Consider the following 26,070-nt stretch of genomic DNA (forward strand, 5'->3'; position numbering starts at 1 on the left):
TTAGTTGATAGTCTTTAATGTCACGAGGATGCTGTGATCCCCATTACATTAATCATGTTGTGATATGAATGTTTTCATGTTTTATTTAAAAATAGTTTTCTGGAACAACTTAGTTCTTTTAATATTGATGTCTCCTCAGTCTTCCACTGTTTGAACAACTGCAGTAATAAAGCAGAGGTTTGACTGACTACAATTTAAGTAAATACATTTGGAATTGGCTTACTATTTTCAAATATTCCTCATTCATTCATGGATAACAGATTTTTTACTTTTGCCTTGTACTGCTCAGCTAGTCCTCATTATGGGTGATTGATATAACTTATAATAAAAGGAAACCAAAGCTTTAAAGATCACATGTCTATCTGAAAATGCTGTTAACAAGAAACACCCAAAATTGTTAGAACTATATGTGAACAGAGAAAAATGTGCATTATTTTTTAGTCTGTTTATGAATTTGACAGTACTTTTTCAAAAGGTAGTTTCATATAGTTTCTACTTGATAGCTAGTTTATTTCCCTTATTTTGGTGTGTGTCTTTCCAAGCAGCAGGGAGGACAAAAGCATTTGAAATGATCAAATCTGGTCCAAATTTTTAAAAGACATGCAGGGAGACTCTGAGGAAGATCACCTTCATCAAAAAGGTTGTAGTTCATCTTATTGAAGCTAGCTGTTAGAGCAATGTGAATAAGGATTTTTCAGTTCCATGACTGCACTGAAAAATGGGAGGAAATTTTTGGTGTTGCCCAAACTCTTTCATTTGACCAAAAATGAAACTTTTTATTTTGTTTTATGATTGTTCAGACCTTTCTTGTCCCTTTATAAAGATAAAAGGAAAATACTAGTTCAAATCAAAAGTCAAAATTTATTGTTCTGAAAATATCAAAATGAAACATTTTGACTTTTCAAAATTGTTTCCTTTTTTCAGTCAAAATTATTCCCCAAACATATTTTAAATTTGGAGATAGCTCTGGTTTTCCCCTTCCAAAAATGCATTTTTGACCCATTTACTAGTCTCCAAAATTTTTGCCAATGGTATTGCCAATGTCTCTTTGATAATCCAGCAAACACTAGATATTATGGTTTATATTACACTATAGTAAAGTTGTTATTGCACTGTACTAAAGTTATTCACATAAAATCCACCAGGGGTCACTCAACAGCCAAGGATATAAAACTGAACAGCCTAAAGCGGTGTGTGTCATATGCACCTCCACCCTGGAATTAGGTTAATGATTATATGCTAAAATTGTAACAAGCTGAAGAAACAAGAATTTGTTATCTCCCAGGCTCTTAGAAATGAATAAGACCATTGTTGTTAGGGCCCAGATTTCTTTGCTGACGTAATGCAATTTTCTGCATTAAACTCTTCTATAGATGTTAAAACATATTTTTAACTTGGGTGCAAAATACAGTAATCATATTGTCATGATTTTTGAACCTTCTCTAGTCAATTTACAAATCTGTTTTTGTGTGTTGAAGCACACTGTAATGTCTGGCATTTGTAGCACTAATATATCTAGAGCCTCGTTCTGATCTAAAGTATGCCACTGCAAATCAGGATTGAATCCAGCTCACTGGTGTTATACAAATGTAGAATTAATAGGCATGAGAACAGAATCAGGCTCTTAATGTTGTATGTAATTTTTTAACTAACATACTGTAGTTATGTGATACCCATTCCAGAATCGTGTCACAGTTTGTATTGTGTTTAAATTATGTTTATTCATCGACACCACTTACTAATCTCACATTCTTGTCATTCGTGTTATACCTGTCATCCGTGCTTCCACCTAATCACACAGGGAGCATCTGGCTTAGATGGGAAGCCAGGACCCCGGGTGAGTCCCTTGTGTTCCTGTGTCATACTCTGTTATCAAGTCTATGTGCTTCTCAACAGCCTGATTTGCTTAGTTTACGTGTACCATTTTACAGTAGAAGTAGGAGCAAGCATCTGTCTCGTGAGACAATAGAATTACACTGAGTGTGATATCAGCTCACTGAACATAAACCACTCTTAAAAATAAAGTGAAGCTGGAGTGTCTTCTCCAAGGCACAAAAGCCTGGGCAGTGTCTATGGAGACACTAAGCTGCCCACGCACTGCACCAATGTCCCTGCCCTCAGCCTTGCTGGTTTAAGCCGAAGAAAAGGCAATTGCCAATATGTTAGGAACTGTCTTGGCTGCAGGAGCTGCTGGAGCAAAGGAGATCATCCATTTGCTTGCTTATTGGGGCTTCACTCCTAGACTGGCTGCCAACAAAGTTAAAGAGCCCAATCTACCCTGTCATGGAGTGGACTTCAGTTCCACAACTTTGGTGGCATTTCCACTACCAGGGGTAAGACCAGTACCCCTCTCTAAGGTGCTCTTCTGCACAAAGCCATTGGCACCCTAGAGGTTGCTAGGTTATTTAACCACCGCCCAGCGCTTGGTGTTAACAGTTTCAGGTAGCACCATCTATTTACAGAGAATGAGACAAAACCTCCCAGGCAGCTTCCTTGCAGAATCAGGAGGAAGGCATAGAACAGGTTATTGGTGGCCCAGACGTATTCTCTAGCTGGGGCCATGAGTGCATTTTGGTATGACTGATTGGTATTGTCTAGTTTTGTGCTGTTCCCAAAGGTCTATATAGATGTAGACATGTCTCAGTGTATTTAAGCCTATTCATCTTGTTTCTAAATGTATTGTTCATTCTTGGTTTGCCTTGGAATTTTAGCTGTTTCACTGAGACTAGCTCTCAAGACCCATGTAGGCAGAGCTATTATTTGCATGAAGCATGTGTCTAGCTTCCTTTCCCTTTCTTTTGCTTGTACTTTTCCTCCTGTCTTCAGCAATGGCAGCCATTGCTTGGCAATTATTTGCAAATCCTGAAACATCAAAAAGAAAGAAAAGAAAAAGAATGGTTTGGATATTCCTTATTTTACTGAGTAAAATTAGGCTTCCCAATGTGAACTGAGGCCTCAGTTAGACTAATTCTGTGTCAGTGAGGCTGGTGCAAAACTGCTAGGGTTCTGTCTTGATCCTTTTGATATTTAAAATAAATGTTTTCTTTGGCCTTTATAATGATGAACAATGAGAGGAGAAAATGAAGAACAATATAGCTTATTAAGCCTTATAATTCATTGCTTTCGCCTCTGATGTGCAACCCACACAATTCTCTACATAAATTCTCTTGTTTAACCCTTCAGTTTCTACCATGCAAAATTTCTCTCTACATTTTAATACCTCTAAAATCTGCTGACTTAAAGCAATAAAGTATCAAATTAAATGAAAGATGGATTACATCATAACTTAGGAGTTTATAGGCTGAATTTTCAAAAACCCTTAATGGATCTGTATGCCCAGTTCCCATTACAATTAGGCCTAGATTTTCAATCAGTGGGAGATGAACTGCTTCCTGGCTAGAATAAACCTGCTCAAATAAAGCCTGCTAAGACCAGATAAGATTTTTCAGGGCATTTGTTTTTCATCTCTTGTTTGTTGGATCTTTTAGGGTATAGATGGCCCAATTGGTCCACACGGCCCCGCAGGTCCTAAAGGAGACAGAGTAAGTACACAATCTTTGGCTGTATTTTTTTTTCTAAAAAAACAACCACAAGTTTTACTAAAATTAGTTCAAGTTGTACTAAAGACATACCCATGTATTATTGAACAGAAAAATATTTGTTTAAGGGTCATTCTTTTAATTTTAGGTTTAAAACTCATTTCCATTTATATTCTGAAAAATGTAATCATGACAACCCCTCACACATTTTCTGGGTTCTGGCTCCTGGTCCTGTTCTCAGTGGTGTTTTTCAATTTTGCATTAAATTGTCATAAAATAAAATGGATAGCTTCTGCCTCATTAAGGAATGGACAGAAATAGTATCCCATTGTTTCTTCTTCTATTTACTTACCTATACTACTTACCTATATAAAGGTGGAGGTGGATTCAAGCCCTCATATTTATTGTTTAACTATGAGTCTATTTGCATTAACATCATCACTCTTTCCTTAAACAAAAAAGCAAAAGATTATACTTATTTCCGACTAAAAGCAAATCTAGAATTGCATCTGTTAGAATTTCTCAGTTTAACAAACAACTGTAATAACGCTACTTTAGACCTGCTGTATCGAAGACATTGCAATATAGCATGGATCCAATTAGATTTAACATTGGAACAACTGAGGTAGGTCTGCATGGACTGAGAATTCATTTTTGCAAAAAAAAAAAATGTGGTGAGATATAAGTTCAAGGTGAAGTAATTATGGAATTCTTGCCACTCTGGTTGGCACTCAGGTACGTTTAATGGTCTTGAGAACCTGTTTTGTTGGGGGCTTTCTCTTGGGGTTTACAGTACTCAAGTGTTTCTCTTATTTAGATTTAATTTATTTCTGTTAATTCAATACATGGCAGCCCAGTATACTATATATATTAGCAAGTAACTTGGATATAAGTTATGCTGTTACTTTCTAAAAATAAATGTCACCTAAGTAACCTTTGCTTTGTTAAATTATATTATCTTGAAAGATATGCAACTGTGCAGTTGAAGATCACTTGAAAAAGTGATATGCTAGAATATAATATCTCTATAGTCTTAGAAAGATAACAGTTGTTTTTCTCTCTTACGTAAGCTTGCAAGGGCATTAATGACCCTTCTGATTTAAAGTCACAAAAGTTTCCAAGAAGCAGCTGCTGTAGATAGGGGTAAGGAGATAATAAGTTTTTAATAACTTAGAAGTTGCATAAGTTTATATAGCCAAATTTGCAAACAATAGAAACTTCTTGTGTAGATCAACTTGATGCTGAAAGATGAGATATTGGAAAAGGGCTTTTCTGGAGTGGCAGGTTAGCAAAATTTCTATCTGAATAATGTTGTCAGAGTATTTGTATAGCATTAATTATGTGTCATGGTGGCTAGAGTGTTTAGATGTATTTTTATTGTTTACATTGAAATGAATAAATACATGTATAATCAGGTATCTTCATGCATCATTACAATATTCATGTATTGAGCTTGCAACTGTAGGTGCAAAAACAAGTTGTCCTTGGACCTCAGTCTCTACATTTAGAGAGATAGGCCATAGCGTGGCTTCTGCATATCAGCAAATAGGATCAAATTTTGTCCTTGTTGACAACTAACATTTTGTGTCAAGAACAGAGGCCATTGTTCAATTGAGAGGGTGTACAGGTGTGTCAAGGTGAAATGTTTGGGGTGGGTCAATTGAAAAACCATTTTTAAATGGCAAATCCATATATTATTTCAAATCTAGAAAGCTAATCTTGCTGGATTGCAGGAATGCATATTGCATCTGATTATGGATTTAGGTCTTCTGGGGTAGGGACAGACATTACACATAAACAGGCTTAAGTGATCAGAAACTGGTTTATTAAACCTGTAACAGAACTGATGCTCAGTGCACATAAATCAGTTTGAAAATGGCTGAAACTAGTTTGAAATAAACCTGGTTGAATGTAGTATTAGACTTAACTGATTTGACTCAAACTGGTTTTATGCAATGTCTTTCTCAGACCCCTTGCTGGGTTAAGTTAAATAAAACTCCCCCAGCACCATGGCATACTCTCTGGGCTGGGCGGGGCTCTCTGCTCCACAGCAGGGCTGGATCCTCCCCTGTGCTCCCTGGCCGGAGCTCCAGCAAGACTGAAGGCTGCTCCTGTTCCCCCTCACCACTACACAGGAATTCCCCACTCCCCTCTGTATTACTAAGAAGGTGTCTGTGTATTATCTAGCAGACCGCATGCTGGCTCCCGTCCATGCTGAATCAACAGGCAGAATCAACAGGTAGCTGGTAATGTCCCTCTGTTGTTTTCTTAATGGGGTGAAAAACACTGAGTTAGGGGATGATAAATACTGTTATCAATTCCCTGCTGGGCTAATCAGAGCATGTTGCGGGGGGGGGGGGGGGGGGGGGGGGGCTGGCCACACCCCCCTCAGCTCAGGGCTGTGCAAGGGAAGGAAGGGCTGCTCTAGCACCCCCCAGCTTCTAGCCTGAGCCACTGCAGGCATGTGCTGGCATTACTGGGAACTCTGTGCAGTTACAAAATGATTCAGCCTAGCCAGGTTAGACTAACATGCAAAGATTGTATCAGTTCAAGCTTAGGCTTTTGAGTGTCTGTCCCTAGCCCTGAAGTATTATGGGAAGCAAGAATAAATATACAAATGAAACCAATCTTTAACTCTGGAAAGGATATGGATTAATTTCTTATTTATGCAGAATTTAGGGCAATGATAAATTCATTTGGTATGCTGTCATGGCAGAAATAATGCCATCCATACCTGGGTTTTTAGTGATCTCGGTAAAACACTGGCTAGCCCTAGATACAAGTGTGTTTTAAAGGGAGACATGGAGTTCTAGAGCAGTGTTTCTCAACCTGCAGGTCGCAACCCAAAAGTAAGTCTCAAGACTATATGAAAGGGTCATGAACAAACTTTAAAAATGGATCAGCAAACTTTAAAAATTGATTCTCATTTAAAGGAGAAAAACATGAGAAGCTGTGGCTTTTCCCTTGTAGGCTGGAACAGCCTGCAAGGGGCTGCTTGGGACTGTTTGGGGCCTTTCATACCCCACATCTCCTCCCCTAAACCTACACACTGTGGGGCTGGAGCCTGGGGGCAAGGAGGCAATGGGTTGGGCGTGAGGGGCACTGGGTCAGGACTTGCCATCGATGTTTACAAATGGGTCCTGGTACAAAAAAGGTTGAGAGCCACTGCTCTAGAGAAATGGTGTGGGGAACTCTCCAGTCTCCTAAGAAATGCAGAATTCCAATATAGGCTCTGCCACTGACTCACGGGCCTAAGAAAATAGAATTCCCTTTCAGTCAGCTGCACCTACTGAGTCTACAGCTAAATTTTTGTGTTTTTGTCCCAGTTTCTTCTTCTTTAAAACTGAGGTGATATTTGCAGGGTTATCATAATAGATAATTGTCCAGTGCTTTAAAAATGTTAGCAGTTCTGTTACAGTTCTGTTAACATGGGACTATATTACTTACTGGAGATGAGGACAAACAGAATCATGGTGCCACACTTTGGGCACAGCGTTGTATCTGTTTATGTGAGTCATGTGATAAAGGAAATATATAGCAATTAATTCATTTGCAAAGCACTTCAAGATAGAGATATGCAAAGTGTAGCATAGATTCAAATTGCTGTCTCTGTTAAAACTAACTGTACTTCAATATCACTGGGAACTGATGGAGATTTATTTACAGTCATTTCCACATATTTATGATTTTTTAATCAGAAACTGCAGTTATTTAAGATCATAGGAAAGTAGGGCTAGCAGGGACCTCACAAGGTTATCTAGTCCAGCCCCCTGCTCAAGGCAGGGTCACCTTGACCATCAGTTTAAAAGGACTTGAGAGAAGCACATTTAATGAAATTACTAATCCCAAGGGATTTTAACAGCGATAGCAAAAATGTTTCTCTGAACTCTGAAACTCTTGTCAGGTTTTCAAATTTGTATTCTCTCAAAAGCTCTTGTCATCACAGAAGTTCAAAATCTATTACAGTTTCTGGTGGTGTATTTTAAATTTACAGTGTTTCTCAATGGGATAGCCTCCTTAATTGTACATCTAATTTAGATGGGAGAATGCAAGTTATCCTGTTTCTCAAAAAAATACTTCAGTACCAGACAAAACCACATAATGCAGGATCTTGGATTTGAAATAGGCAACAACCCAGAAGAGCCACAATGTAAATCCCTTGTGCTTAGAAATGGCTTCTTAGGTATAAAATCTACTCAAAATTACCTGGCTGAATGCTCATTTCCCTGTTTTCCTCTGTTTGGCACAGCAGTTTCAAAAGCCTGCCTCCCATTATCTATTAATCCACCATAATCCATTAATCCACTGCTGGCAAAAGCCAGTGTTTGAAACACTCTTCAGCAGGTGCTTCACATTGCAGACAGTAAATCTGTACGGTACATATCCAGTCAGAGCTTCACATGTATTAATGGCATTACTTCCCAAAACTTATATGCCCTTTGTCAGCCTTTTTGTGTACCATATGCTTAGTGATTATATAGGGCTATTTTAGGAGGACTTCTGATGGTCTTTGTTGCTGTTTAAGATTTAAAAAAAAACACATTAACCAGTCTAGATGTATATCAAGTATAGATTAAACAGCTGCATAGCTACTATTATGACTGGTTAGTAAATCTTTTTGCTTTTTATCCAAGAAAGCACTGAAGGCCCAAGACATTTACTGGTTTGTTTGTTTTTAATAACCTCCTGTAGTTTTTACAAGAGTATCTAGTCTCACTTCTTGGTCAGAAATAGCTAGAAGATCAACAGAATCAAGAAAGACTTCCATCATACACTTAGCTTCAGTCAGAGTGGGCATATCTATACAAGACGTTTACCGCGTAGTAGACTAATTAGCTATAAACTAGAATAGAAATTATTTATAATTAGCTGTTCAGTAAACATCGCCTGTCTACTCCTATTAGGCTGGAGTAAACTAATTTGCTGCTCAGCAGGATAGTACTTGTATTTGCAAACTCTGCAGCAGCACACATGTAGATGCTGCCCTGGCTGGCTGGGGCACAAGGATGCTTCAATGAGGGGGCTGCCTGCCAGCTAGCCCTACACTAAATCACCCTCATGCCCCAGCTAACCCCTCCGTAGCATGCTGAGCTGGGGGATCATCCTTGGGCTGACTGACTGACCCCCGCAAGCACCCCTACCAGCTGGAGCTGCTCAACATGCTACGGTCCCAGGTACACATGCACATACGAGCCTGGGAGCAATGAACTCCAGACCAGTAAGCACCAGAGTTTATTCATATGCATTAATATGAACATGGAGATGCACCCAGTGAGCTATATATAAGGAATTTAACTCCCTATTTCATAAAAATATGAAGTGTCTAAGCTAGATCGAATATCAGTCTTCTTACCACCAGCTGGTATTACGACATTTTTCTTGTATACTCCTACACCTTTTTCCACAAAACCAGCTGGTAGAAATTGAAGTGAACATTAGATGTGACAAATATTAATCCGCATGGGTCTGAAATTTGAAGGAAGGGAGTGGTAAGAGCATTAATTGCTGCAGCTTCCCCACTGCCAAATTCCCAGACCTGTGGGCCAGGGACAGACATTACATATAAACTGGTTTAAGTGGTCAGAAACTGGTTTAAACCTGGAATGGAACAGACATTCCGTGCACATAAACCAGTCTGAAAATGGCTGAAACTGGTTTGTGATGAACCTGGCTGAATGAAGTATCAGACTTAACTGATTTGGGTCAAACCGATTTATGCAATGTCTGTCCCAGACCCTTTGCTAGTTTGAGTTAAATCAGAGACCCCCAGCATCCCAGCATGCTCTCTGGGCTGCTCTCTGCTGCTGCCCAGCCAGGCTGGCCCCACCCCTCTGCTCCCCAGCCCCAGCAGGAACCGGCAGGGGCAGGGGTCTGGCCAGGCAGGGGTTTAATTCCCTCCTCTCTATCCCACTGGCAGGGACCTGAGCCGGGTCTGCCCACACTCCCCCCTCGCTGCTGCAGCAGCGGGCCCCATGGCCCCGAGGCAATGCAGGGCAGGGAGCAGAGTTAGTTTTTCCTCCTCTACCCCACTGGCAGGGGAGTGGCTCCCTGCCCGGAATGGGCCCCTGGCTGTCCCCTCCACCGAAGGAATAACCCTGTCCCTACCCCCACCAGGGGCCCTGCCTGACAGTGCCCCCTCCCCGCCACTGCAGTGGGAGGGGAAGAGCCCTTACTGGGGGCAGCAGCCCCTGTCACACTGTGGGAGAGTACGAACCCCTTCCCCATGCGGGGTTGCGCTGTGGGCTCAGGCTGTGTACAGCAGTACTGGGGTATGGAGGGGGCCAGAGCCTTGCAAGCCCTCACAGCCGCTCTGCCGGCCCCACAGCACAGCCACACTGGGAAGCCATGACAGGCTCCTACCCGTTGGGCACTCGCCACTCACTGTCCAGCTGCTGGGTGGCGGCGGGGCTGGCTCCCGCCACCCATTCTGTGCTGGGGCAGACCACTGAGGGGGCTTACTCAGCTGCCATTATTTCCCCCCCCAAGCTTCAGCTGCTGCCTGGCCTGGCAGACCCTGCAGCCAGCAGCTGAGTAAGCCCCTTCCTGCTGGGAGGGGGCTTGCTCCAAGCACAGAGACTCCACTCGCACCACAGCCAGGTCTGCCCAGCGGGGTCGCCTGGCATGGCTGACGCTGCCCTTTGCTCAGAAACAGCTCCCTGCTGACAAGAGGGGGCTTATTTAGCTGCTGTCTCCAAGCACCGAGCAGCAGCAGCTGGGCCAGGCAGACCCAGCTGGGCAGACCCTGCTCAGTGGAGAGGCCCCTCTGTGCTTGGGGCAAGCCCCCTCCCAACAGGAAGGGGCTTATTCAGCTGCTGGCTGTGGGGTCTGCTGGGCCGGGCCACAGCTGAAGCTCAGGGGCAATAATGGGGGTTGAATAAGCCCCCTCATTGGCTTGTCCTGGCACAGAATGAGCTGCAGGGTTCGGCCCTGCCCCCACCCGGCAGCTGGAGTGGCGAGCAGTGAGTGTCCGATTGGCAGGGGCCTGTCACAGCTTCCCGGTGGGGCTACACTGTGGGGCTGGCAGAGCAGCTGTGGAGCACAGCAGCACTGTGGGGGCTTGCAGGGCTCTAGCCCCAGCCCCCAGTGCTGCCGTGCAAAACCCAAGCCCACAGCACAGCCCCTTGCTACAAAGGGACTCGTGCTCCCCCACAGTGTGGCAAGGGCTGCCACCCCCAGTAAGGGCTCTGCTCCTCCCTCTGCAGCACAGCTTCCCTGCAGGCAAGGGCTGGCTTTAGCACTCCCTGGTTCCTGGTTTGAACAGCTGCAGGCATGTGCCCACATTGTCTCAGTCCAGAGAGCATGTTTGTCCAGTTACAAACTGGTTCAGCCTAGGCAGGTTAGACTAACCTGCAAAGGTTGAATCAGTTCAGTCTATGGCTTCTTGAATGTCTGTCCCTAGCCATGGAGAGCAGCCTCTTGACCAGATAACACGGTCCCCGTGCCATTCTGGCTGGGACCTGGGTGTATAATCTCTGCACATGGGGTTGAACCTGGTGTACAAAGTTGGACCTGACACATGGGGTCACACCCAGCGTATGGGTGGCACTCCATCCCTGCCTGCCGTGCGTACCCCCTAGGGCCTTCTCAAGTACCCCCAATCCCTGGTCTGTGCTTTTAATAATGAATAATAGTGGCCACTTAATTAATAATGAATAGTAAATAACTTAGATTTTAGTGCACTTTTCATCCAGAAGTGGTTCATTCATCAACCACTGAGTTGTGGCAACTTTTGGGCTAAAACTTAGTGTCTTTCTGTGCTAGGAACCTTGTACACAGTTTGCATGAAAAAAGGTGGTAAAATAAAGATCCAGTTGACATTCCAGGAATTCCAGAACAGATAACCTATGGTCAGGACCACTCTTTTTTTGTCTTATCCAGAACCCACATCTAGAAATTCAGTCCCAGACAAAAAATATATATATCCTGGAGTGTTGTTTCCTATTGAGGGGGTCAGGCTAGATGATCTGTTCAGGTCCCTTCTGACCCTAGCTACTATGATACTAACCCTAGCTACTATGAGAGTGCGCTCATCATAGACTGCAAATGATAATACTTAGCACAGCACGTTGGATGTGAGCATCTCTATTCATCAGATATACCTGTGTTTGGCATCTGACATCACAACCACTATGATAGCAATTATGTAGAGGTGCATAATGCATATCATGCCTCTCTAACTTTTAGGCTGCTGGGGGGCTGCCCGCTATTCCCCCCTCCCTTACAGGGACCTTGGACCCCACCAGGCTCCCTCTGCCTATGGGCTACACCATCCCTCCATACCCCACCCACAACACTACATTGTAGAGGAATGTTGTAGAGGAAGCAGAGGAAGAAGGGGGAGCTCAGAGACCCTGGCAGCAATATCAGCTGGAGAAATAGGTGGAGCAGTGACTTAGGCTGCAAATTAACACCTCAGAGGATACAATTTGGGCGGTCCTGATGTATATCATAGTGGGTGCTTTACTGCGGAGGTGACTAATTTGCTCTGCAGTAAAGTGTCACCATCTACACATCTGCCCTTATTATGGCACAGCAAATTAATTAACTTCACTCTAGGATAGTACTGTCCAGCGCAAGTACTATCCTACAGCAGAGTAATTATGTGTGCTCAAACGCACATGTAAACTGTGATGGGGCTTGCTGGGGCATGAGGGTGCTACAGTGTAGGAGCTGCCTGCCATCTAGTCCCGCAGTGTAGCATCCCTGTGCCCCAGCCAGCCCCAACACCACCCGATGCTGCTACCTGGAGCCCAGGGCTGACCCCCCAGGCCCTCTGCCAGCTCAGGGCTGCTCCACTCCAGTTTAAATTACTGCAGTCCCAGATGCACATGAAGACACTGTGCCCGAGAAGCAGCTAACTCCAGCGTGAACTGCACTGGAGTTTATTCAGGCACATTAATAGCATGTGTAGATGCACCCAGAATGTAGTATATCTCATCTAGTGCACCAAATAATTTCATAGTGCCCTCATGGAAACTATGTAGTTGAAACTAGACAAAAAGTTTGCACCACAGTGAGCTCCCGCAGGAAGAAGGACAGAAATGTGAATGCCAGTAGGAGCACAGAACCACTTTCTTTCTGACCTCATAACACTCCTGCTCAAAGGGAATCTACAAAACACTTCCAGGAGACGGGTTAGGTAATCCATAGCCTTCCTGGACATTAAAAAATATGGATTTAACAGACAATGATTTAATCACTTGTTACAGTCTTAAAAACTACCTGTTCTAATCTCCCTTCACTCCAGAGGCAATAATGAACCTCTTCATTCTTGAATGATCTTGCTTCTCCACTAAGTCACCTACTCTACTTTTCTTAGGAAAGCTCATGATAATCTCTATTTGCTCCTATTTTATAGTCTACTTCCATTCCTTCAAGCAGATGAAGCAGTTAGTCTCAAGGTGCCACCCTGCCCTCCTTTCTGTCTTATTTACAGAGTTAAACACAGACCCCCTTTTTTCCCGTGTTAGCTTAGCTTGTGTCTGCTTCCATTTCAGGTCTGATGAAGGGTACTTTTTGCCTGAAAGCATGTCTAACATCTTTCCCAACTTTGCAGTTAGTCCAAAAAAAAAGGTATCACAAAAAAACCCTTAGGTCGCCTACATTTCTTGGACCATCATAGCTACAGCCACATTCTAACACCACTACAGAGATGCATGTCAGAGCCCTGACAAATGTTGCACTTAAGATGTGATTGCTTGGTTAATCATGCTTTAAGTAGTGACCGGGCCACATGTTCATTCAGTTGATGGCATGGCAAAGTTATTACACAAAGTGTGCGGCCAGTATTCATGTAATAATAATTCATAAATAATTCATGTAATTGAACGTGCGGCCAGCACCCACCCTCTGGAGCACAAGGGAGACTTTCAAGACTGCCGTGTGCTCCAGAGGCTGAGAGCACCCCTCACCATGTGCTTCCTTGGCTGGATTGGAGTTCCCAGCCACAGAAGCACACTTCATCAGCACTCTGATCGGTTGTTTGTCAGTCACCATGAAAAACATTTCATGAGGGCAAAGATGCATAAACTGAAAATACCAGTTCCAACCTTATATTTATTCCCTTGAGATTTTATTTAATTTAGGAAATGTTTCCTTTATAGCATCTAAGAACTTGCAATGTTATATTACCAGTCTCTATCTTTGGAAACTCTTGATTCTTCAGTCGACTTTAGTGGAGAGTGGGTATCTCTTCTGTTTGCCTTGTACCTTATTAGAGTTTTTATGTAATAGGTCTGAGGGGTAATATAGATTTAGGATCTGAAAGTGCAGCTAAATGCATAGCTTTACATAGCACTGGTCTCTACAGGCTCTGCTTGTTAAACACATTTGTTCTGGTTGGTGGTAATTTAGGTTTTTATGGAGGAAATCACAGCTGCTTTCATAGAGCTAGTTACAATATACAAGCACCTTTAGTATTCATTACCATGGAGGCCTCTGACAGAGGACTCTGTTGCAACTATTAACACATAACACTGACTGATGAAAATGGAATTTAGTGAGCATACATATTTTCAGTACTAAATAATAATGCATGATAACGTTAATAAATGCAACGTTTTACCTCTGTGACCTATTTTGTCTTTTTCCCAAGTGTATTGCTTACATTAAGGTGTCCAAAAAATACAATGCAGGCAATATGTCTAAATAGGAATAAAAAGCCCTGTTCTTTTTATTTTAAAATCTGATGAGCACTTGCCTAAGGATGAGAGAGATAAAAGATTTCCCTTCTAAGGAGATGGGATTGTTGTAACAGGAAGAGGCTGTGGTGCTATTTGAACCAGATGTTGTTTTTCTTTTATCTTATTTTTAGGGTGAAAAGGGAGCTGTAGGTGACCCTGGACCCAGAGGACCATATGGTTTGCCTGTAAGTGGCATGAAACCTGTGAACATTGCAACTTTCACCACTCCTTAATTAAACTTTGTATGCTTTATGGCTGTATTCCATCTAGAAGTGTAATTGGTTGAGGGTGGTAAGGAGAGATAATAATCCCTGACAATGCAAGGTCACTGCACTTGAAGCAGACCCTTATCACAAAGATAGACAGATTCATATTCACATGTACAACTATGCAAAAGTAATGGGATGGAGCTGACATAAACCAACACGAGTGAGGATATCCAGACTTAAAGTGCTCCTTCTTCCAGCACTCATGGATTATGTATTGTCATACATGTTATTAGCTGTCTAGAGACCACCAAGACAGTGGCAAAGGTTCAGAGCAGTTTGTAGTCTTCAAGTATTTATGGTTTCCTTAACATCTGGATTCTTGTTCAGATTTCTTTGACACAATAATATTTTGCTTTTATATTTTGGTTTTATGTATTTCTAAGTATATGGGATGGGAAAGCTTTCAAAGGCTGATAGTTTGGGTTTGGTTCAGATAAACATTTGAAAGTTCAGATGCTTATCTTACCATCTTTCATCTGATTTCCTAGTGGCACTAAGTTTGTACTCTGGGTCTTGAAATCTCACTGAATATTTCAGAGGACACGTTCCCTGATCAGAAGAGATAAAAAAGATGCATCTGAATATACCTGAACAAGCACACCTCAAGGGCAAGGAAGCTCTGTTTCATATAAACTGATTAAGTCATTTACCCATCACTAAATTAGGTTGACCATAGCTTCACCTACTGTAAATTGGCCTAGCTCCATTGAAGTCAGTTGAACAATCCTAGTTGACACCTACTGCGGATCTGGTCCAGGCCATGGATACATTTGTGTCTGTGTGCACTGACACAACAAAGGGCTGCAGTCAGTGACAACGCAGGTCTGTTCCAGCTTCGATAAGATTGCAGCGGTTCCTACTGGCATCCTGTTTGGTCATTTTTGACAATGGTAGGGCGTTGTTCATATCCTCTGTTGTAAGCCTCTTGGTGCCAAGCTGAAAGAATAGTATCGTGTGCCTTATGCCTTGCTTCACCAAAGTTGCTCCCAACATGAAGGCAGGCAGTGTTTATAACAGTCTTCCAGGGAGGGTAGATTGAATAGAGCCTGAAGTTCCATAGAGCCCTTTCGAAAGGGATTGCTGAAAGAAGAGTGCATCCTTTTGCTCTGCACTTTTCCAAGCTAATACTGCCCCTTTTGATATAAGCTGGACTCTGGCTGTCGCCTCAGTATCTGAGAAGGGTGGCATGAATAACTGGTTTATGGTTTTGGTACCCAACTTGAAAAATTAACACATGCAATTGTGTCATTGACCACAGCATGAGGCTTTTCATATCTGCATCTGTGCATGCTGGGGCCCCATCTCATGAGGTGCTGGGTGTCCACAACTCATACTGATGTCAGAACATTTGATCTGCTCCTGACAAAAGTTAAGGACAAACTTCACATGGGCTTTGGATAGAGCCAAAGCAGGTCCATGAATGTCGATGGTTTTTCAGTACTGTCTCTTTACTAAAGCTCTTTGTGAAATAGTGGAGTAGTAGTTTGCTGTGCATGCTCATTTGATGGCCACTTGTGTAAGCAAAAATTTTTGTTTCCTGTCTATGAATTGTAAAGGGTGGAAACTGTAGGCTTTGCTTCATTTTAACTTGCTCCTGGAAGCTGTGTGCTAAAGCTCAATCAACAGTAACATTTTACAGTCAAGTTATCAGTTCCTGGAAACAGAGGAAATGTTAAACACTGACAGAAAGACCCTTCACTAATGGCAATGCTCTTTGTATAATCCAAGAAATGAGCGTTACTATTCTACAGAGAGAGAATGCTGCTGCATTCCTGTATTATCTATATAGAAATCAGGTGCTACATATGAAGATGGCCTTTTTAGGTATTGTAAGCAAACAAGAGGTCACACAGGCTAAGGACAGAAATTATATATGAACTGGTATAAGTAATTGGAAACCAGTTTGAATCTGTAATACTACAGAAGTTCAGTGCACATAAGTCACTCTCAAAATAACCAGAACCATTTTAGGATAAGCCTGTATGGATGTAGTACCAGACTTAAATGATTTAGGTTAAATCAGTTTATTGAACTTCTGTCTCAGATCCCCTCCAGATTCAAGTTAAGTCATAGTCAGTATCCCAGGATGCTTTGTGCACCTCTTCCGCAAATCCCTCTTTGCAGGGTGGGCGGGCTAGCTTTGGACCAAGTTGCCTGCTCCAGCCAAGCAGGGAGGCATGCTCTAGCACCTCCCAGCTTCTGACCTGGGCCACTGCAGGCATGTGGCTTCTTTTCTGGAATTGAAAGTGAATGTCTGTTCACTTGCTTATCGGTTCAATCTACGCAGCTTAGACTAACCTGTGAAGATTGAATCAATTCAGCCTCAGGCTTTTTGATTGTTTGTACTTAGCCATAGTGACAAAGCCTAGGGGTGCTAATAGAGTTTATATGGTTCTTTGGCAGGGCAAAGATGGCGAGCCTGGCCTTGATGTAAGTAATATTTATGACCAGTTTACTCACAATGGTAGGTAAACTGTTCTTTCATGCACTAGTTGCCTGGATGCAGCATATCTTTTTTTTTTTAAATTACTGTGCATGCTGAACATGTAGGGAATATACTAAACATTGCATTGCTGTTGTTCGCATATGACGGAAGGAAGAGAAGGCTGGAGAAAATAAATAGTGTATTTTGAAAAAGGACAGCCCAAACCTGCTAACCTCAGTGAGGCTTACTAACATAACTTCCCTGGGACTTATCACTGTATTAGCATGATTGCTACACATGGCAAATTTCTCCAATCTGACCCTAAATAGTATTCCTCACTAGGCTCACAACTTCAGTCCTTAATAGCTGATTAAGTAAATTCATCACTGTTTGCGAAGAATAACTGCACACTCCACAAGCAGTGCATTTTTCAGAATTTAGGATTTCTGATGACATGTTAGGGAGAGCTTCCTGGGATCCCATTCCCCATTTCCCAAAGCTACAGAGCACAGCAACCCTGTTAGCCAGAGCCCACAACTGCCACTTAGGATGTACAACAGGGAGAGTCACTGCCATTGCTTCTGTTCCTGAAAAATGGCCTTGCCAAATAGCATGATTTGCATTCCTTACAAAAAAGCATGCAGCAATGTAGTCTTATATACGTTTCCCAGCAGTATTTTACAACCTAGCCCACGTACATGTCAAAACCAACAGAAATCTTTGTTCATTTTTTTATAGGGTTTCCCTGGTCCTCGAGGAGAAAAGGGTGATGTAGGAGAAAAGGGAGAAAAGGTGACTTCAGTGCTGTTTGATATTGCTTGACTCCTTAGCTCAGTTAGTTTTGTCTTATAATTTGTCCCATTAGACTTGATCTTTCTTGCTTACTGTGTGCCAAAAGGCAGGTCACAGATATTGGTAGAGAAAGTCCTGTGTCACAAAGAGAAAAAAAAATTTATGTGCTGAACCAGAAACCATGGGCGACTGGTGCCACCTTAGTTGGGATCAGTGGGGGGCACGTGCCCCCCCCAGCGACCAGTCAGCAGCCAGAGAGGGCTCCCCCTGCGGCCAGTCTCGCTGACTGGGGGGGTTCACCTGCTGACTGGGAAAGGGTTCCCGGCAGCCAATCTCACCAACCAGAGAGTGGGGAGGATCCCCTGCAGCTGATCGTGCTGACTGGGAAGCAGCTATGGCACTTCATCCAGCTCTCTGACTCCCCAGCTGGCACTCACAGGGTGGGCACTGGCACTCCCACCTGTCCCCCCTACCGATCACCTAAGCAGGGAGTGTGGCCTGTCAGGGGGTGCACCGGTGCTCTCAGGGGGAGCACATGCACCCCTGTGCACCCCCTACACATCGCCATTGCCAGAATCTTTAACACTTACCATAAGAGAAGGGCAATACCCTCAGCCTAGGATTAGGCTCTGTTCTGTAACCCATTTCATGTCTGCTGAAAGTCTGTGTCAGCCTGGGGAAGATTATACTAACATGAGGTAGTGCAGCAGTGACTTTCCATTGGGGACCTTTGCTCAGGTCCCCAACTGATGTAAAATCGGTGTAGTGCTCTGGACTTCAATGGGTCTGTGCCACTTTACACTAGCTAAAGGTCCGGCCAATTATTAAGCTGCTCAGGACCAAAAATGGTGCAAATTCAGGATTAAGAGAATTCACTTAATTGTTTCCATTCAGTAGCTTTTATTGATTTAAGTCCTGCACCATAGTTTTTGTAAACGAAACAATGAAACATTTCTCTAGTGCACCAGACAGTGAAATTAACTAGGAACTGCCTAGCCTCATTTTACTGTCTGAACGGAGTGACATGCATATCCTAAACAAACACAATGAGGAGCAATTTAGGGGTTGAAGCAAAAATGGGAGCAGCCCTTTCTTGGGAAACAGAGCGAGCACACAAGGAACCACCTTCTCTTATGCTACAAGTATAGGTCTCTGTGCTCATGGGGGCACTCTATGCACCCATTAACTGGCTTGCAATACCAGCCTGGTATGCTGGGGGAGCAGACTGTATCGTCTTAAAGGACGGCAGTATAAATGGTTCCAAACATTATTTATTAGCTTAAGTTTTTAATTGACTTCACTTTAATTATATCAATACCATTTTTTGAGTTTACTTGCCACAGGCGTGCAGGTGATCGCATTTCACTGATTTGTGTTCACAGAAAGTCCCATGACAAGAATTGACAGAAACAAAATTATGAAGTCACATGTATAATGGATCTTTGCTCCAGAAGCATTCATGCATCCTGCCAGTCTAGGGTTGGGAAGAATACTGCTAGGTCAGCAAATGCTAATATTCTGTGTCACTGGTGTATAACCATTTGGGATAATTACATTTTCCAGAGAAGGAGTTAAAGGGATCCACACAATACTGTACCCAATCCTTCCTCAAGGAACTCTCAGAGGTTAAAGCATTCTTCCTTGTTTGATAGACTTTTTCTGAGGTTCCTCTGTGTTACAGAGAAGTTGCAGGTGCCACTCTCAAGTAAGAGATTTTGAACTTCAGGACTTTCCAGAAAGCCCAGGGCCACATGTAGGAAGTAGGGCTGTATATATTAAGCAGTAAGATTCCAAGTTGTTTCTTGGTGAAAAGACAGTGGTATCTTAGCTGAGGCTTCTGTAAAAGGGAATTACTATTCAGATTATGACCCTTTCTTTTCAAAGAGAGAGGAGGTGATGCAATTTATAAATAATAATACTAACAATAATATATTCTGGGAAATGCCTTGATTCTGTCTCAGTGATTTCTACACCAGAAGGGGAATTTGACCCCTTTAGTATGGTTTGGCAAAGGTGAGACATGGCACATGGTTTACCTGCCCAAATGCCATTTTTCAACACCAAACAGCCAAACCTCACAGAGAAATGTTTGTACATTATCAGTTTGCACAGTTAAAGACATTTACAAAACACTTTAATCCAATGATTATTTATTTTTGGTGCTGTAATGATTGATAACTTGGGTTAAGGAGAAAGAAGTATTTGTTGGTCAATGTCTTCAGCTGGTGTAAACAGACATAATTCCATTGAGCTCCAGCACAGGTGCATCCCTTTGCTCCAGCTAAGGATCTGGGTCAGCAGTTTGAAATATTGTTGACTGATTGTGACCATTAAGTGAATGTCACAGAGATTCTGTTTTTTATGTTTCTAACAGGGATGTAAATATCATTTTTAAAATATTGGTTTAACCTCCTCTAATTTTATCAGTTAAACGATTAACTGATAACACAGTAGCTGAGACACAACTGCTGCTGGGAGCCACTCTGGCTCCTGGAGCCCTTGACTGGAGAGGGCGAGAGGAGACAAACCTAGCCAGACAACATGGGTGCAGACAGAAGTGACAATTTTCACCATGTCTTGCTACAAAAAGTAGTCTATAGCCATGACCAAATACAAGTGCATGGCTGCAGACTGCTTCAAAAATGACCAGTTTGTTGAAAATCTGAACCCTCTTTACATGCGAGGTCAGATGAAGATGTTTCAAAACACAGCATCTTCTGTGACTTGTGTCTGTGCTGCCTCCCAGCCTGTCACTGTTTTCAGAATGGAAGGGGGGGAAAGAAGCAGAGGGAGTTTGGTCAGTTTTTCAACCCCTGCTGGAGGGTGGGGCAGGTGAATTGGAGCCCCCGCTGTGGTAGGGGATGCTCCAGTTCACACACCCCACCCTCCAGCACCAGCTGGGGAACCCCTAGAACAAGCTCCTTCTGCTCCCTTTCCCCCGTCCCATTCTAAAACAGGGACAGGCTGGGAGAAAGGAGGGGCCATTGCTAGGGGAAAATGTCTGCAGACTTGCAGCCAGCAGCTAGATTCCTCTCCTCCCTGGAACCAACAGTGAATTTCTGTTTGGTTGTGGGGAATTGTTATAACTCAGAAGGCTTCCTGCAAAGCATTCTCAGTTATAGCGGGGAGCTGCACTTCTGTCTGCACCCCACATTCCTGCACTGGGAGGCAGAGAGCACCTGTGAGCAAGCAGCTAATTGCTTAATTGATGAGTCATTAGGCTGCTCACTGTTTTCCTCTTAGGTTTATGAGTACTAATCAGGGTTGCCAAACCTCCAGGATTGCCCTGGAGTCTCCAGGAATTAGATATAAATCTCCCGGAGACTCTGAGAGTCACCTAGGAGATAAATTATAGGACACTCATTAAAATAAATATGGAATGTTGAATCCAATTTATACAGTAGTCCAGCTCGTTTTTAAAATGTAATAGTAATGTGCATTCACCTTCCTGATGTACGTTGCTTGTACAGGCCACAGGGGTTTAATTTGGTTTAGTTCTCCCTAAATTGAAACAGTGGTTTTTTAAAAACACCACTTCAATTTAGGGAGAATTAAACCGAACTAAACCCCTGTGGTGTGTGCATAAGGGTGGGGGCCCAATCCTTACCTGCCTCTTCGGCGGTGGGGAGGTGGGGCAAGCTGCTAGCGGTTCAAGCGGTCCCTGAGCTGCGTGGGGGCCCTTCAGGTAGCACCCACCCACTGGCACCCAGCCCGGGGAGCACTGCAGCCACAGAAGGAAGCACCAGGCCCCCGCACAACTCAGGCAGGCTCTGAGGAGAAAAAAAATAAGATCAGGCTCGCTGCTTTTTTTTTCTTCTTCTTCAGTGAAGCCTGCCTATATGGGCTGCTGCTGGGTCCCACAGCCCCGGAGCTGCGCAGGGCCCACCAAGCCCCAAGCACATAGGCTTCAAGCACCCCGTGCACTGTTGCACTTTGTTAGGTAGCAAAGTAAAACACCTTGGAGGTGTTTTGTCTTGCTAAGTACCAAAGTCATTTAAAGTGGAATACGCCACCGAGAGTGCAAATAGCAATGCCATTAAAGTGGAATATACTGCCAAACATGCAAACAACAACACCATTAAAGCGGTGCAAAAGAGCATGTAAGCCACTGTAAAGGCCATTTTTGTGGTGTGTACAAAGGCCCGTAAAGTCAGTAGTGAATGAGTTTTAGAGTACAGTAGATCAGTCATTAATGTAATTATATCTTGTGATGAAACCTGCTTGAATGATCTCAAACAGAGTTGGCAACCCCAGTACTAATCCCCCTTGCCCCATCTCTCTTCCCCTCCCCTCCTTGCTTCTTTCTGCCTCCCTGCTGCCTGTCCTCTGCCTTCTGATTCCTGCTAGGGCACCTGGCAGCTTCCCTTCCCCCCTTCCCTGCCAGATTGCACCCACCCGGAGCTAAAGGATAACCAGTAAGCTAACCAGTTATCACTACACTTACCAGTTAAATAATTAATCATTTAACTTTTCACACCCCTAATTCCCAAAGTAAGAAGTTGAAGTTAATTTATCTGCAAAAATGTTCAACACAAATAACAAAAATGCTACTTTTGATACCATACCATAATAATGCTACTTTTGTTTTTCATAGATGTATATTTCATATAATGTTGAGTCAGGTCCAAATCTCTATTCCCTCCTGTGAACAAACTGCACAATATTTTTCCTACAGATCCTCCCTAAGTCCACTACAGTGGAATGGAGTCAGTGTTTGCATTATAATATCTGCTTAACTTGGCTGTAAAAAAGTAAAAGTCTTCAGAGCTGTACATTGACAGACATGGGTATAGCTGAGGAGTGCTAGTAGAGAAATAGGTTTCAAAATTGATTCAGTTTGTTTCTTTATTGTATGATTAAAAAAATGAATCCTTATAAATCATTTAATTAAATACCGTTGTGGTATTTTGGGTCACTAAAACAGATTTTAGAAAGTCAGAGAGGCCAGTAATAAAGATTTTATATCTTCTTTTCATTTTTAACCTTCTTTTCTTTTATTTAACCTGCCTTTTGAAGGAATTAAGGATGGAGATATTTTCTTGACTACAGACTAAGAGCTTGACTCTGGGAAGCATTGTTCATGTCAGTGGTAGCACACTGCAGGTCTGACCTTAAGGACCTTGTGCTCCCTCCTATGCACTGATGGGAAATCTGTGCCCATGGGACATAGGAGCATGTGTCCTTCTCTAACTGTGTTGCAGTCTGTCCATAGAATTGTAGCTCCAAGGGCCTGTAGGGGGCAGGAAACAACTTGAGGAAACCAGCTGTGATTCTCTAGATTTTCCATCTATAAGTATGTGGAGAGACATTGCACAACTTATTGCAGTCTTAATCTAGTCTTCACATGCTAGGCTTATCTGTCTAATGTGGGAAGAGCAAGGCCATGGCCAACCCAGACCAGGAGGGATTCCTTGAAGCATTGTGCCTGAAAGAGCAGTGCTTTATAAAACCTATTGGTAGAAGGCAGCAAAATAAAAGAGGCATTCACAAAGACACTCCTTGTCCTCTGTGGATCCCCTGAAGTTCATGTAAACCTCAGAGGGTGGGTGAGTTGTAGATTAAAAGAAAAAAAACCCCTCACTCATGGGAGAAATTAGTAGGAAGCTCAGTGGCCTGAAACTGAATGACTCGTCTCTTCCATGCATGGATTTTTTCCACTTAGAGGGACACAGCGACCTTTGGTTTTCACTGCAAGGTTGGAAATCAGAATGATCATCTTTTGATCTGTAAATTGATCACATTGGAAGCAAAAGTCTTTCAGAATTTAGGAAAGAAAATTAATATGGAACCAATTCCTACTATACATTATCACTTTTTTCAAGATCTAACTATACTTAATGTTATGATCTTACCAACCCCTGGGTCCAGTCTTTTAACCCAGAATTGACTGATCTCACCTTGAAGTAAATGAGTTTTTCCTAAATAAACAGTGTTCAGCTGAACTCCTCATTGTGCCTGGATTTTCAGAATCTGTGAAGAGAAGGGAAAAAGTCCTTCCGTTGACTTCAATAGTTACTGCTGCACTAGAAACCAAAGCTGCAATAAGGCCCTGGGTCATTATGAGTGGGAGTCTAGTCATACACATACCATCCACATCTTTGCTAACCCTGAAAACATTTTACAGCTGCTCTTGCATGTATGTGAAGTAGATGTGTTTGTGCTATACAGAAGGCACACTATACAAACAGTATAAACTCTGACCCTGAAATTCTATCTTTGTCACAACAGGTAAAGACTGAGCTAGCTTAAATATCCTGACATTGTTTTGTGTGTGTCTGTGTGTATGTGAGGGAGAGAGAAAGTGACATCCTTAACGTTCCTGAAATGTGAAGTGTTTGTGAGGATGTTTTTCCTGAATACTAATATGCAACCTTTTTGGCACACAGGAAAGATAAATGAGGAACTCTTGTTTACATAGCATCATAAATATGGTACACCTGTTCCTGGGAAAAAAAAATCTTTTAGTGTGAATGTATACAGAATGCTATAGAATATCTTATATATTGTGTTTAGTTTGTAAAATACATTAGTTTGTTTAATAATTTAAAGGTTGTCTGTTTAAAAAAAGCTCTTTCTTTCTGCAAATGAATTCAATCTTTATGTATTGCTGTGAAATTGGTTGAATGTCTGTTTCATGTATTTTATCCTAAACATGTCTGCCTTTCCAGAGGTGCACTAGTTCCTTCTCCTTCTACCTTCATTCCTTACAGTTCCTCTGTCTTTTTTATTCTTTTCCTTACAAATTAAATCTTCCCTACAGCCAAAACCTTGACCACCCTCCCTTGGCTATGCTCCAGTGTCCTACTAATTTTCCTTTAACTATTTTTCCCATTTCTTTGTAATATTCCTGATTTTTCCCACCCTGCCCTATTTAGCCCTAGTCCAACTAGTTTCAATTTATTTTTTTTACTAGAAGCATTTTGATGTTGTTAAATGAGAGTGAGCCTGAAACTCATTTACCATTGTGATCCACTGGTGTGAAATCAATTATACAATGAACTCTTCCAGTATCACACACTGCTTGAGGTAGAGGTCACTTTTTCAGGTAGCTCTGTCAAAAAAACAGGGGGTAATGGCATTATATCCTTTGAATGATCAAAAGCTGTGAAAGTCACTGTAAACCTTTCGTTCAGAAATGTTATCATCCCCTTTGTAACAGCAACTCTGTGCGAATTCAGTCACGTGATCAAAGGACCAAATCATGTTAAATATCGTGCTGAAATTTTCCCTGCAATGAAGATTCATGTTGTGAGCATGAAATTCATTGCCACTTTCAGTTAGATTCTGATTTGAGAAAGAGAGGGATCAATGGAAAATTTTGTAGCACCTCTACATCAAGCAGTTTGGAATCTCTGAGTCCTTTAGCAAGGTTTGAAATGAAGGGCCAGACTTTATTCAGAGTGGTATCTGTGCAACCCCATGACTACAACGGGCTCACACAGGCATAACTTAAGAGGAGAATTTGACACAGACTCAGGTGGAACTGACATGTGTGAGACCAAGTCAGCAAAAAGCATCTCGAGCCACTCATTCTTGAAGTGACTACTGAATTTGAGAGTCAGACAAGGAATCATTTCCCCTTATTTTTCCCTCCTTTTCCCATCAGTTCCCACTTCCTCCGTTCACAAGAATTATGCTGATCTAGGCAGTTCTTGCAGAGCCACATCTTATTAGAGATTCTGCTTGCCTGTTGAACCCCAAGGAAAGTGAAAAATTCTGCTTGTCATACCTGTCAATTTCCATGTTAAAATGGCAGCACTAACAATCACTGAAGACAAGTAGGAAACACCTGATCCTGCAGACAGGTTAGACTGGGTGGGCTTTCAGCTTTGTCTCTGCATCAAGAAAACCACCCCATTGTTTCAAGCCCTGCTTTAGGATTCAGAGCATTTATAAAGCCAACATGAATACAAAAGCTCAATAATCCCAACTGATTCAGTCCTTGCTTATGATCATATAACTTATTTTTCCACATAATGCACTATCCAAACTAGAACACAGTGGTAAGTGTCCTTTCAGCCCTCCATTGACTAAAAAACATTTTTACACCAATCTTTCTTTATTCTTTTTTTCCCAAAAGAATGAAATATTTGTTTTATCCAAACCATTGTGTCCACAGGGGGAAAAGGGAAAGAAAGGCAAAAAGGGGCCTAAAGGGGAGAAAGGAGAACAGGGTGCCCCTGGATTAGATGCACCTTGCCCATTGGTATGTCTCACTCCTGTATTGGAAATCGATCATCCTACTGTACTTTCGAATGACATAATCTGAGGGGAGAGGAACAAGCTACAGCTACCGTGGAACCTGGTCTCCTTCATTAAAAGATCATCTTTTGCTAGTCTGAACATTGGTTTTGCCATTCCAA

General features: G+C 42.5%; 1 protein-coding gene across 1 annotated transcript in view; it reads left to right on the forward strand.

Annotated features, from left to right (window-relative positions):
- The window catches only part of LOC106737487 (collagen alpha-1(XXV) chain), a 255,493-nt gene that overhangs the window by 216,962 nt on the left and 12,461 nt on the right, over nt 1-26,070 (forward strand). The window contains exons 31-36 of the mRNA XM_059722126.1: nt 1,802-1,837; nt 3,489-3,542; nt 14,353-14,406; nt 16,894-16,920; nt 17,654-17,707; nt 25,827-25,913. Of these exons, the coding sequence (XP_059578109.1) occupies nt 1,802-1,837; nt 3,489-3,542; nt 14,353-14,406; nt 16,894-16,920; nt 17,654-17,707; nt 25,827-25,913 (312 nt within the window). The remainder of the gene's footprint in view (nt 1-1,801; nt 1,838-3,488; nt 3,543-14,352; nt 14,407-16,893; nt 16,921-17,653; nt 17,708-25,826; nt 25,914-26,070) is intronic.

This window comes from Alligator mississippiensis, chromosome 2 (assembly GCF_030867095.1).
Source record: "Alligator mississippiensis isolate rAllMis1 chromosome 2, rAllMis1, whole genome shotgun sequence".
Classification (NCBI taxonomy): domain Eukaryota; kingdom Metazoa; phylum Chordata; order Crocodylia; family Alligatoridae; genus Alligator; species Alligator mississippiensis.